The sequence below is a fragment of the Cadophora gregata genome (genome assembly GCF_030347475.1).
Source record: "Cadophora gregata isolate MNR1 chromosome Unknown scaffold_1, whole genome shotgun sequence".
Lineage (NCBI taxonomy): Eukaryota > Fungi > Ascomycota > Leotiomycetes > Helotiales > Ploettnerulaceae > Cadophora > Cadophora gregata.
In genome coordinates this window covers 3,608,731-3,622,163 of record NW_026695924.1, presented here as the reverse complement: position 1 = coordinate 3,622,163, position 13,433 = coordinate 3,608,731, and the positions used below count along the sequence as shown (strand labels likewise).

General features: G+C 47.7%; 5 protein-coding genes across 5 annotated transcripts; all 5 read left to right on the top strand.

Moving 5' to 3' along the window:
* Positions 1–624: 624 nt before the first annotated feature.
* ONS95_001166 (uncharacterized protein) lies at positions 625–1,507 on the top strand (the record flags this gene model as incomplete). Its single annotated transcript, XM_058494351.1, has 3 exons — positions 625–669; positions 715–1,221; positions 1,271–1,507. The coding sequence occupies 3 exons, from the start codon at positions 625–627 to the stop codon at positions 1,505–1,507; spliced, it is 789 nt and encodes a 262-aa protein (XP_058364554.1).
* Positions 1,508–1,510: 3 nt separating this feature from the next.
* On the top strand, positions 1,511–2,158 carry ONS95_001165 (uncharacterized protein; the record flags this gene model as incomplete). The annotated part of the gene is made up of 1 exon (XM_058494350.1): positions 1,511–2,158. One exon carries the CDS (start codon positions 1,511–1,513, stop codon positions 2,156–2,158), a length of 648 nt encoding a protein of 215 aa, XP_058364553.1.
* Positions 2,159–3,023: 865 nt separating this feature from the next.
* Positions 3,024–4,945, top strand: RNY1_2 (ribonuclease T2-like; the record flags this gene model as incomplete). The annotated part of the gene is made up of 5 exons (XM_058494349.1): positions 3,024–3,597; positions 3,654–3,982; positions 4,129–4,555; positions 4,610–4,704; positions 4,811–4,945. 5 exons carry the CDS (start codon positions 3,024–3,026, stop codon positions 4,943–4,945), a joined length of 1,560 nt encoding a protein of 519 aa, XP_058364552.1.
* Positions 4,946–5,691: 746 nt separating this feature from the next.
* On the top strand, positions 5,692–8,770 carry PRT1_1 (Translation initiation factor 3 subunit b). The gene is made up of 3 exons (XM_058494348.1): positions 5,692–6,941; positions 7,140–7,444; positions 7,532–8,770. Exons 1-3 carry the CDS (start codon positions 6,716–6,718, stop codon positions 8,216–8,218), a joined length of 1,218 nt encoding a protein of 405 aa, XP_058364551.1. The 5' UTR covers positions 5,692–6,715; the 3' UTR covers positions 8,219–8,770.
* A 2,521-nt stretch (positions 8,771–11,291) lies between these two features.
* On the top strand, positions 11,292–12,803 carry ONS95_001162 (uncharacterized protein; the record flags this gene model as incomplete). Its single annotated transcript, XM_058494347.1, has 3 exons — positions 11,292–11,829; positions 11,884–12,157; positions 12,212–12,803. 3 exons carry the CDS (start codon positions 11,292–11,294, stop codon positions 12,801–12,803), a joined length of 1,404 nt encoding a protein of 467 aa, XP_058364550.1.
* Between the last annotated feature and the right edge of the window lie 630 nt (positions 12,804–13,433).

Here is a 13,433-nt window from a genome sequence, read left to right as displayed (position 1 = left end):
ATCATCGTACTTGTTGCCCCTCGATTGTGGGGTAATATTGTTGACGTCACAAACAAACTTGGTACCTGATCAACACGTGCATTTTCGTTTTCTGCATTCACGGTGGCTTACAGTAGTCTAGATCGAGAATCAATTCATTCGACTTATTGCTAAGAAATCGTTTTACCCCGTAAAAGTCTCAAAGGGCAATGGACGAGGAAGAGCTGGGAGGGAAGTCAGAAATACATCTCGTGACTTCGCGCTGGCTTGGCGTGTCGAGCTTCCCCACATCTCAAACAGCTCAGCTCCCATACCGTCGACGATCCTGATGTCCTTTCTTCCAGCGCCGTGCCACAACAAGCAAAGATCAAGTCAATCGATGGGCCACGTGAGGAACATTCATTGATGTTTACCTACCCAAGATTGATTCGAGACTAAGTTGCGATACACCGACCCTTTCTCTCATTGCTTTGTCGTGTTTCCTCGTTATCTGCATCCCGCCATCTTGCATCTTCAAACGCGAACTCCCACTGGTCATTTGTGACGCGTCGCTTTCTTTCAATTACGTTTGTCCTACGTATTGCAACTCTGTTTCCCCGACGCCCTCCATAGAGAACATCACCGTCTTGATTCCAAATCATCACGATGGCTCATCTTCACCATGCATTCGTTCCAGGTGGCTATCGTCATGTAAGTATTTCAGCAATACGGGCAGATACTGTCTAACAATGCTAGGTCTGCATGATGGAGGGACCCGATCCAGAGCTCAGATTGTCCACTATTCAGTACGATGCTCTTCTGTCGGAAAGTGAACGCAATGCCAATGAGGTCAAAAGATTGAAGGCTCTCCTTCGTCAACACAACATCGAATTCGATACCTGCCTCCCCGTATCCATCAAATATGTGTCAAAGAATGGCGCTCCTCAGGAACCAGACAATGGCCGGAAACCTCGCCTACCGATCGAGATCCTCCTTCGTATCCTTGGCTTCGCGTTGACCAGTCCTGTCCCGATCATTGATCCCTTCTACAAGATGCGAGTTCAGAATGTCACCAAGGCTGAGCGCTTATCCCGACAACACATCAATGTTCAGTGCCTGGGCGTGTCGCAAGTCTGTAAGACGGAAGGTATGCGCATCTTGTTGGAGCAGAATGATTTTGTCTTCACGCAAGCTGCTGCAGTGGAGAGCTTCGCAAAGATATCGCCGGAACTTCGATCGACAATCAAGCATGTCACATTTCGGGTAAGTATCGAAGACAGGCTGGAAGATTCGGTTGCTGACAGTAAATTAGGTCGTTGGCCGATACTACAATGACGAGGCTCGTAAGGCTGATTTGTCTGGCGGTGGAGTCTATCACGATTCGATCCCCAAATTCCTCGTTCCTGTTCTGCCTCGCCCAAAAGGCATGATCAATGACAAGGGTATGCAAGCCTACTGTTGGTTTCAACTTGCAGACTTCCTCAGAGCTATGCAGCTTCCTCGTGAACTGATGTCAAGCAATCGCCCAAAACTATTCCCAGGCCTCTAAACTATGAGATTGGATCTAGTCAACTTCTGCGACCATCTCCCACTTGGAATTTCAACATTCGCTGCAGTTGTTCGCTGGCATCTAGGACGCATTCTCGATGAACTTGTTGTTACCGGCCTCCCTGAAGCAGAAGCCTCTGTCGATGAGCAAATGGTTCTTCGAAATCTTGTCAGAGACGAAGGTCTGTTCTCTTCCGCAGGTGCTGCTTTCATTTCAATCAAGGAGGGAGTCAAACCACTTTCTGTCTTCAGCTACTCTCACGAGGTTGTCTGCCTGAAGAAGAAGAAGGCTTCCAAGAAGAAATCTCCATTGAATCATCCTGAGGGTGGTCAGCCGCCAAAATCCACCTACCCTGATGGAAAGACAATCTGGAAATGGGCTAAGGAACATGATGATGAACCAAAGGAGTGGATTGAGTTTGACAGAGTATCGGGACGACGTATGAGTGAGGTTGAGGATGAGGAAGACGAGGAGGAGGACGACGATGATCAAGCCGACTTTGCTACACTACTGGGTCTGCCAATATTCCCGTTGTTTGGGCCTCCTCCTCCACCAGTCAACCCAACGTCGGCACCAAATGCTGATGTAATGGATGACGATGGCGACTCGGACGGGATGCCTGAGCTTATCGATATCGATATTGATGGCTGAGTGACTGTTTTGGTTGGAACCCACAGATGATGTGCAGATTTGTTCTTGACTGGTATGGATCTCTAACCATTCATTGGGGTGTCACATGGATGGATTTCACGCTTTTCTTTGTACAATATTCGCACTTGCAGATGTGGGAAAAGTTATGGCGTTACGGATCTTTCTGGGCGGGTTGATACCACGATTTGCTAGAGATGCGTATTAGATTTCCTGTGTGCCTTTTGACAAAAGTCTGGCATTTGAGCAAGCAATGGAAATTGATTTGATCTTTAGGGGTGGGACAGCTGGTGACAATCCAGGTACGTAAACACTCCTCAGCATCAAGTTATGTGTCAATTTTCACCACCTCAATATCGGCTGCTTCGCGATTTTGCTTTTCTATTTCTTTTCATCGTTGTTCGCCTCCTTCTGTCTCACAATTTGCGGCGAAGTCACAGCCAAGATATAAGTACTTCAAGACTACGGCAGATCAGCAATGATATTTCTTAATGTCTCGGCGATATCCGAACACACGTGGGGAATAGAGTTGTTCCTACATGCCCTGTTCCTGATCCATAAGTGGGGATGCACAAGTGTGAGTATCCTCCTTCCCCTTCGGTTGCCTGCCAAGACCCGCGATCTGCTCCGACCAATGAAGCTGCACATGTGCATCTATCTCTCTGGACGGATAAATGTGCATGTCGATAGTTTGTTCCTGCAGCTTTCTGTTCCTGCATTTCGCCGCACTCACTTGCTCCATTGGAAGCAAGCAAAAGTCCGAAGGCGTAGCGGTGCTTTTTTTAGCTGAAGGCAAATAAGTATTAAAGAGTTTTCAAACCCCAGATTTTATATTTTTGTCTTCAGGAGATAATTTGCTTTCCACTATATGATGTCTCCTCTCGCCTCCTTCTTGCTGCCTTTAATCGTCTCAGCATCTTCCGTCGCCGCGGCGGCATGCAATGCGGATAACTGTCTCCGCGGTCTTCGCGCACCTGCGAGATTAGCTGAGGCGCAATCTTTCTGTGCGACTTTCACTGCTTCTACATCTGTAGCGATTCCGAGTTTTGCGGCTGCGGCTTGTACGGGCAATGTGAGCAGCAGGGTGAGCAGTGCTTGTTCGTGCATTGCGACGAGCACTTCGAGTTCTGCTTCAATCACCTCGAGTTCCACGGTATTTACTTCAAGTTCTGCTTCGGTCACGTCATCGACAACTGCATCTATAGCTTCATCAACCTCTGCTCCTGTGACGAGCAGTTCGTCGAGCGTGGAAGTGACTTCGACAAGTTCGGTGGCAACTTCTTCGAGTGCGCCAACAAGTGCACCAACTGGAACACCGAAAGTTTGCTTAAATCCGCAACTGAGCTGTCAGAATACCACGGCTGTGGAGGACTTGTGTTGTTTCAACTCTCCAGGAGGACAATTGCTTTTGACCGAATTTTGGGATACTGCCCCTAGTACTGGTATGTTCTGTACCATCTCTGCTTCCGGAATTGAAATACTAAAGTACCCATCACAGGCCCCAATAACAGCTGGACCATCCACGGGCTCTGGCCAGATAAATGTGATGGCACTTATGAAGCCAATTGCGACCCCGCCCGTGAATATACTAACATCACCGCCATCCTTCAATCCTACGGCAAGACTGATCTCCTTTCCTACATGACTACGTTCTGGAAGGATTATCAAGGAAATGATGAGAGTTTCTGGGAGCATGAATGGGGCAAGCATGGAACCTGTATCAGTACGCTTGATACCAAGTGTTATGACGGTCACAAGGGTCAGGAGGAGGTCGTGGATTACTTTGAGGTTGCGGTGGAGCTTTTCGGAGGATTGAAGAGTTTCGAGGTATGTTTCTTGTTGGCTTTTGATCATTTCACTTTCATCATATTGGTTTCTGGGGACGGGGGATGATGGGAGATGGCTTTCTTGCTTAGCCTCTTTCATTTCTCCATCGCTCACATGTCCAAGAATTGCAGCTAACAAATCCCCAGGTCCTCGCAGCAGCAGGAATCATCCCCTCCACAACAATCACCTACACCCTCGCCGCCATCCAATCCGCCTTGACCGCCGCCCACGGCTTCCCCGTCACCCTCGGCTGCAGCGGAACCCGCTTCGAAGAGATCTGGTACCACTACAACGTACTCGGCAGTGTCCCAACAGGATCATTCATCCCCACCTCTCCAGATGGAACGAAATCCGATTGTCCAGAAACCGGGATTCGCTACGTCCCGAAATACTTACCTGCTTCTCCGACGACGAGCGTTCCCCCGGGTTCGACGCCAACTGGGACGCCGTATGTGGGGAAGGGATTCTTGCAGGCTTATACGAGTGGTGCGAACAAGGGGTGTTTGATCAGTGCTGGGACGTGGTATACGACCGGGACGTGTGCGACGTATACGGCGAGCAATGTTGCTGATGGTATGTTTTCTCTGGGTTGAGGTTGTGGAATTGACTGGCTGACATGGCGGATAGGATCTGGATTCACACTCACGAGCAGTAAGGGACCTTGTGATATTATCGCTGGGGCTTTTTCGTGTGCTGCTGGGAACACTGCTGGTGTTTTTACCGTAAGTTCGTCCCTGTCTCTGTTTCTTCCTGTTTTCCCGAAAACTATCTCGTTCAAAGTCGAGATCCGAATCTTGCGAACTCAAAGCTGACATTCACACCTTCTAGAGCATCAACGGCTCCCTAGCATACGCTACCAGCACATCTTTCTACGCGGCTGCGGTGCCAGTCGGAGCGGTGCAGCAGAAGGTATTCACGGCTGTGAATACAGTGGAGGTTGAATTTGTGTGGCAGATCATCTGAGAAAACATCCGAATAAATGGATAGATCTCTATTTCTCTATTGAATGAAAACAAAACGAAGCAACGGAAATAAATGAAATCAAAAAGCATATCAAAAGAGTACTCACTTTCAATTGGGCATCGTGATTGGCAAGCCGTGATTGAAGCGAAACGTCTCAGCTGGCTGGAAACCAGCCAACCAACATATCACAGTGCAATGTAACGCAAAACAAGACAATCAAGAGTCTAGAGTCGTACAAGATAACCTACCTAGTATCCTCCTGTAAGCCTAGAGCTCTGTACGACCTCGATAGGAGATTTTTGTTTTAGGAAGGTGTGCAACAACTTACCCCAAAGTCTAGAGATGTCGTGTAACCTGGGTGCGAGCTGAGGCTGGCTATCTGTCTATCTGTCTATCTGTCACATGGCTTCGCAGTACTGTAGCCAGCCTCGGAGGATGGGTTTCAGCTCCGAATACCAGCCTCGATCTTATCGAGCGCAGTGTAGCATGTAGCTTGTAGCATGAAATGGGGAAATGTCCTATTCTCCCGCTGCTGTATTGCTTTTTTTTTTGGATATACAATTATTTGCACAGGGTCACAAGCCTGCTAAGGAGATACATGCGTGGGAGTCGAATGTGCAATTGAGGTAAACGAACCACTAAAGAATTGCGGTTCAGAGTCGTCGTCACCATAAACCTCGGCTTTTCGTATGCTAAACAAAGAAGAAATACTTCCAAGGCTCTCCTCTCCCTCTTCACCGAGGGTTCTATGCACGACTTGCCTACTGCAGCCTATGGAGCTATCGATATAGGTAGATAACATAGGTTACCATCCATGCCGTCTTGGCGTCGACGGCAGCGGGCGCTTCCCTTCTCCCCGATTGGGCGCGGGGGAGTTTGAAAGCTGGCGTTGGTCGCTGATCATTTCATTGATCCAAAAGCAAGGTTTCGGAGGATGGTGGTTCAGATCAGGATAGGCTTATCGCAGCTGAACGCATGCTGTTTATTGCAGGTAATTCAGCTTGTTGGTTAGTGATTTGGCCTGTGAGAGGTTGTGTTTTAGTGGTAAGTGGTAAGTGGTAAGTGAGGGGTGCATGTTCACAGCCCCATTGAAAGAGGGGTAGGTGTAGTATGCAGATGTGATGGATGCACTCGACGCCTCGTCCAATATTGATAGTGATGGTGACCTAGGTACATATCACGCTACATACGTTGCTCCTCCTTGGCTCATGTCATGTGCATGAAGCTTCCTGCAAACTTGTAACATCATCCCCCTTCTAGCCCTCGTGGCCACGGGAATATAAACCTGCTTTCAAGCTAAAACAGAAACCTGGAATTGCTTGATTTAGCACTTGGAGTCGATCATCGCTTGGTCTGTGTGGATGAATGAGGACGAGGATGTGAGGCGTGCATGAAACAGAGATAACGAATAACGCAATCAGGCTGGGGTTGGGATTGGAAACAATGCAGAGGATAGGATGACAGGGCGGTAAATACCTGGCTCCTGCAGCTTCGAATACTTGTTCCTGGGTTTTGATGGGGGTGGTTGACTGGTTACTGGCAGGTTCTCATCTGAAACTGCGGATGGTGGTAAGTACCGGTCCGCCTCGCATAGTCTTGTTTTGATTGATGGTGGGCGGTTGATGTCCAGCTAGGCTCCAAACAACTGTGGCTGCATGCCATCCAGCCTTGTTTAGGTTGGCATGTCTATATAAACCTCGATGAATGCTCGCGAGTGTATCAATTTTCCAACTTTAACTTTCAAATTGATTGAAGCGAAAAGTCAACATCATGGCATCCAAAATGGAACTCCCATACAAACCATGCAAGCATATCTGCCCCATCATCCCACCCAACCTCCTCCTCGACATCCTCGAGAGCAACAACACCTCTCAAGAAACACGTGCCGCTGTCCAAAAAACTTACGATCACTGCGGCAAGCTCCTCGCTAAACGCAAGACCCATTGCCATGGCGGTGCTGGAGCCAGACAAGGCCTAACTTCCAGTACCAGCGGAGGTCAGTCTCCCTCTCAATCTCAGTCTCAAATCCACCGTCCACACGGACGTTCCTCCATCATCCCCTCCTACGTATTCGAGGACATAGCCTCCTCCTCAGAAACCTCTCCCTCACAACAATCCCACGCCCAACACTCCGTGCAAACCAGCCAAAAGTTCCACGACATCCGCACAGGCGCTGATACCAAAGATTCTACAGACACTTCCACCGCCACTACCGCATCCGCCGCAGCTCCCGACGCCGAAGACGGTCTCTTCAGGAAGATCTACACGTCTCAGAAGACGGCCAAGCTGCGCAAGAAATTACTGTACTCTGAAGGTGGGGATTTAACGACTCTGGAGGCGGATCAAAGTGCCAAGGAGGTGCTGGAGTATTTCGGGAAGACGTTTGAGTTTTATAAGGAAGTTTTTGAGAGGGATGGGATTGATGATGCGAATTTGAAGATGATTGGGAGTTTGCATTATGACGATGTTCCTGGGCCGCCGGGCATGGATAATGCTTTTGTAAGTAGCTCTTCTCATGTGTCTTTCCCAGCGTCGAGAATACTTGGAAGATTGTCTGAAATTCAGGATCAGAACTGACATCCACAGTGGGACGGCGACGAAATGGCCTTCGGCGACGGCGACGGCGAAATTTTCGGCAGCTTCACCAAGAACATCGACGTAATCGGGCACGAACTAACCCACGGCGTCGTCCAATTCACCGCCAACCTCGAATATGAGATCCAATCCGGCGCGCTCAACGAATCCATGGCCGACGTCTTCGGCACCATGATCAAGCAGTACTTCCACCCAGACGGCAAACAGCTCGCCTCTGACGCGGACTGGCTCATCGGCGAGGGCATCTTCCTCCCTGCAATCACCAACGCCAAGGCCCTCCGTAGCATGAAGGCCCCTGGCACGGCGTATAATAATCCTAAGGTCGGGAAGGATAGACAGCCTGCTACGATGGCGGGTTATGTCAAGTCGCCGAATACGGATGCGGGGGATTGGGGGGGAGTGCACATCAATTCGGGGATTCCGAATCATGCTTTCTATTTGGCGAGTGTGGCGCTTGGTGGGTATTCGTGGGAGAAGGCGGGGAAGGTGTGGTATGCGGCTTTGACGGATAAGAAGCTGGTGGGGATTGATACCTCGACTGCGTTTAAGGTGCTTGCGGATTTGACAGTCGGGTATGCAAAGAGCTTGTTTGATGAGGAGGTGGAGGGGAAGGTGAGGAAGGCGTGGGTTGATGTGGGGGTTTTGGAGGCGGCTGATGAGCCGAAGGATGAGGTTTAGGTTGTTATTGAGGAGGGAATCAACTCCTAATCTGTGTGACGAGCTGGGTGTTTGAACTTTTGTAGCGAACAGGTTGTGTCTTTGGTTGTATTTGGTTCACGGTTGTCATGAGTAACAAGATCAGCAATCACCGTCTCGCTTAATCTTTGACTTTATGGAATGTAAACATACCTTACGTGAGCATATCGTCAAAGACGGAACGCCGCCCAACTCCGAACCGTTGAGAAAAGTGTGGAAGTTGAGTAGGGGAGTGTTGTGGAGAGTAATTAGGGTGTGGATCAAGGCTGTATAACTCGTAAGTCAAAGTCTAGAAAGGGCTTGCGGGAGATGGGGATCTGCTGAGGATCGAAAATTGGTAGACTTGCAGCGAAAATGTGCTGGAGGAGTTGCTGTTTATGCTAGATCAAGTTGGGATATATGGATTCCGGTCTGGCTCTTAGGATGTTGAGAGGTTCTGGAGTCCGTCCTGCAAATCTGGAAATTTTGAGAGCATCTTGGAAAGGCATGGATTCGTAATTGTATGTATTGGACTTTTGTTGACAAAGTAAACTCTTGAGATATTGGTGAGGTTTGTTACATTCACAGTGAGTGATTAGGTGTCCACGTCATAGACCCCGCATTTGTTTACTTACTTGCTCGCTTGCAGCGTTGCTCGTGAGCCTGAGGACGGATCATCATGCACTGTAAGTTAAGCGAAAGTGTCGCCTGGAGATCGTCAATACAAACTTGCTTAACGACGCTCTGCCCAGATGGAGATGCGAATTACGATTTATTTCCATTGAAATGACTGCTTTGAAAAGATTTGGATTCTTTGGTACCTCGGAAGGCTATGCCCGAAAACACTCTTCCGCTCAATTGATTGAAACTCGGGAACTCCAACGCTTCCAAACACGCTCCAATTGAAGCGAAAACGAAACTCAAAATACACAGAATTATATGCCATAGGTACTTTAGAATATGGGAAGGTGCAATGCTCCATTACCATCGTCAATTTCCAGGAGAGATCGAGCTCAGCCCCCAAGGAAAACCATTCGTCACCACATTCCCTCCCACTGAAGATTCCCCCCTTGATTCAGTCAACCATCGCAAATCCTGAGCCATCATCTGTAGATCCACATTGTCAGAAAAAAATTTATTTGCACAAGATAGACAAAAGATACCTCTTCGAACGATGGGCTTCGGTGCCAGTACATAATGCTGTTCAAAGAGAACGAGGTGCAAGAAAAGCAGGACATTGATGTAACCAATCAGGAGAAAATGTCATTAGTCACCCTTGAAGCGCAATTCCGTCGCTCAGGACCAATACAGCAGCATATCACATATTGCTCCAATCCCGCATTTCTCGGGTAACCCCGCGATGTTGCGATTTCTCTCTGAAGCCGCTAGGACCTGGTCAGCGGGTGCTCAGTGGCTTCCGGAAGACCCACGGACTCTCCTGTGACCCAACTTCATGCCTATAGCTTGCCTAGAGATTGACTATCAATATTTGAAGATGATGTCTGGTCCAGTATTGGAATACGTACATGTCAGTTTCTGTGATGTCTTTCAAGTTCTCCCAGGTTTCGAATCCGGCATCGAGAATCTGTTACCAATAAAATCCAATTCCCAGGCTATTGAGCACAAACTGGAAATCCATGCTCCGTGATTATTGAATCGACGGATATGGGTATGAGATGCAATGTAAGAACAGAAAAATTGCGCAACTAACGGCTTTGAGGTAGGATGGGATCAGAAACGCGTGAACTTTCCACGGAGACATCTCCGCTACTTGAGGGTATTGATAACGCCATTTTTGAACCGCTTATCGTAGATGCGTCCATTGATCGAGAGAAAGCTCTGAAATGTGGCCATCGTGCCTTGCGCTCTGCATTGCGACCTGCAAGGGTCATCAGATCGGTTGAAGTGTGGATCGGGGGCTACCCAGTCCAGCGACAGCCTGTAAGCATCGACGGATACGGCACTTAGAAAGGGCCGTATCGGATGAAAATTTGAGTTTTCATTGAATTCGCGAGATTTTTCGATTTCTCGAAAGGTGGTGGTAGGAATGGGGTTTATATATGAAAGTTTGGTGGCGATTGCGGTGGCGCGACGGAGAAACAGGTTTTGTAGATCAACTGGAGAATTATGCATGGTAGGTCGTAATGCATCTCGTTCCCTAAGGAGGGGTACAGAGACCTTGTACATCCAGTTGATTGGATGGGTATTGCGGGTTTTGCCATGATCAATTGTCCAGACTCCCTCGCTTTGGAAAAGCCAATCCATACGGGCAGTCTAGACCACTTCCTTTCACATATGGCCAAGAGGAGCTAGCTTGTGGATAGAGAATCTATCAAGATTATTGAATTAAAGATGATTTTTTAGCGGGAGAAAGAAAGAACATCAGCTGCGCGCAGCTGTAGCCTAGGAGAGAACGAGAGGATATATAGACCCAAAAGCTTGGGGGACATGTCTCCAAGCGAGAGAGGATGTTTTCCACGTTTCTATCGAAGATGAGCTGAAAAGTTAATCATTCAAAGGTGATTAGTGCTGAAGAATTTTCAACGGCGGCTTACATTGGTGGTGATCGCAGGACACTTACCTAGAAGAGTCAGCTCAGAATATTTTAGGGCGACAGCGAAGAAAGCAACAGCAGTTCAAGATGTTGGTTATCCTGTACAGTAACAGAAAGTAAAGATCTCTTAGAAAGGTCACTTGATCGGCAATATGCTCTGAGATAATGAATTCATGTCGAAAGCTTGTCCTCTTGGACCGCCTTGAGTCTGGTGTGAGATACCAATCTCGCAAATTTGCTGTTCACCTTACCTCTGATACATTTGATCAGTCAAACAAGTCTTACTAGATGCCATGAAGCGTATGCTAATGTGAATTTCACCTATGAAATTCACTCCACTCACTCAATCGAGCCATCTTGACTTCTCATCCCTGCTTCTACCCCTTCTCGACTATTTATTGTTGGCCTCCAAGCTGTATCTTCTCCATCTTACAACAACAGACAACAACTCTAACCACAAATCTTTCCCCATATTTTGCCTTCACTTTATAGTGAGCTTCGATCATCTACACCCCATACACAATGCCTCCAGAGACAAACACAAGAAAACGCAAGCGTGATGAAACAGATTTCATCCTCAATCAAATCGATGCTCCGATTCGCAGATACGACGATATTCAAAGTGAAGAGCAACATGCCAATCCGTCCCAAGAGGAATCTTCAAAGGACGAGGATAGAATTTTATCCAAACCATCTGAAAAAACTATATCCGAAAGGAACAATACGTTGTCAGCTGCGCGAGCTCTTCTCCGAATTTCAAATTCCCGAAGTGAAGCGGACAGCGGAGCTACCTCGTCAGATCCAGCAGAGACTGATCACACCTCAGAGGTCTTCAGCCAGACTTCGAACTTGAAGACTGCTGGTGATGGCGTAGCTGCTGCTCAAGCGACTCTGGAGAGTGATAACCACATCGCAAATACCAGTCATGACCAAGACCACAAAGGAGCCCAGAGTGGAAACGAGGATAAGAGAAGAGCTGTAAGCGATGAGGTGGCTGCAGTTGGAGAAAGTAGCTCAATAAGTGATGGAGTCAGCCTGGTGGAGGAAAGATCTGATTGCAGTACGTCGCTCGAGTTGAAAATATGCTTGATGTCAATACTGATCTCATTCCCAGATAATGCCAAGAGCTCAGAGTTAGTGAAGACATGTCCCTCCTGCAGGAAATCTGAGCCAGCTGTGGAGTTCTGCCATGGGCGTCTCACGGAGCGATGCAAACACAAGGCTGTTGACCGTTGCAAATCTTGCATTTCGGCATTCATGGAGTTTATTGTTTTTGACAAAGGTTTTAAGAACATCTTCTGCCCTTTCGTCGACAACGACTATTCATGTGGTGCCAGATTCAATGACGACGAGGTCAAAAAATTTGGCTCTGCGACCACATACGAACGGTATGTTTTCGAATGATGTTTTAAATGCGACTAGAGACTGATGTGTCCATGTAGGTACTTGAGACTGAAAGCCAAACAGACCTTCCAAGGTGGCGAAGCCTCATACTCCGACAACGATTCATCAGACTACGACAGTGATTCAGCGGGCAGTGTTGAGAGCTCGCCGGAATATAGCCTGGGTTTGGAGAATATCGACTTTTTCGCTGGCTCTGATTCCGAGAGTGAATCTTTAGATTCAGAGGACGGCGAGAGTCTGAGCGGCTTTACCCTACAACATAGCGATCTCAGTGGTGCAGAGGACACGGAAGACGTTGGAGAGGAGATTCTAGTTCAACACTCAAAAGATCAGGACACTCATAATGATCCTGAGACGAATATCGAGTCTGCTACCGCCGCCGAGTCGCAGGGCACCGCCGCAGTCAGTACAACCGCCACAGTCGACACTCCAGCTCCTCAGCGTATTAGATACCGGGACCCTAGCACATGGCCTCGTAGCAGCTACCCTCCTGGGTATCCTCCACCATACTGGCGTGAAGACGGGCGTGTTTTTTATGTCAGTTGGCCCTCATTTGAAGGTCTCACTTTCTATGAAGCAGCCCATGCCGTATATCGGCCAGAGTCTGCACCTCGCCCCCCAAATCCTTGAGCTTGTATGCCGCCACACTAAAAGTTGTAAAGGCACTTCCCTTTCAACTCGCTTCACGGTGGCAGTATCGACATTGCAGGGTTCAGATGTGCCTGGTCCACCACATACCATGATTTGCGAGGTAACTGCAGGATGCTCAGAGAAGATCTCTAAGACTTCCATCTACCTGCAAAGATTTTCATCGAGAAACGTTCCTTCCTTTTATTTCTCTTTTCTTCTTCTTATCGAGTCACAGAGCTGACTTCGGAAATACGTTCGGTTGAAGTTAAGAATTTGAGGCCGCTGCGGAGGTGAAGGAAGGCATAGAGTCAGGATCCGAATCAAAGTAATTAGCTGAGCTAGTCATTTCCTCTTCTCTCGTTACGTTATATCTCTAGATCAGGATCTAGTTTTAACTGAACCTGAATTCTAGAACACTAGAGAGAGCAAATGTATATTAAAGGGAGAGATACAAATATATCTTAATCTAATATATACTTTACTAAAGTTTATAAACCAATAGATTATTACAAGTAAATTACTATAAGTTAACAAGCTTAAGATGTTTAAAAGTTAAAAAAAAAACTATCTTTTAGTCTTACTAGCTAAAATTACTTTTATTTTCTACTTTCTTCTTACTTTAATATCTAC

Bases quoted from the DNA above. Each gene is read 5' to 3' on its own strand.
- PRT1_1 (XM_058494348.1), top strand. From the start codon at position 6,716: ATGGCATCCAAAATGGAACTCCCATACAAACCATGCAAGCATATCTGC. The intron at 6,942-7,139 runs GTCAGTCTCCCT...AAGATTCTACAG, and splicing joins AACTTCCAGTACCAGCGGAG to ACACTTCCACCGCCACTACC. The intron at 7,445-7,531 runs GTAAGTAGCTCT...TGACATCCACAG, and splicing joins CGGGCATGGATAATGCTTTT to TGGGACGGCGACGAAATGGC.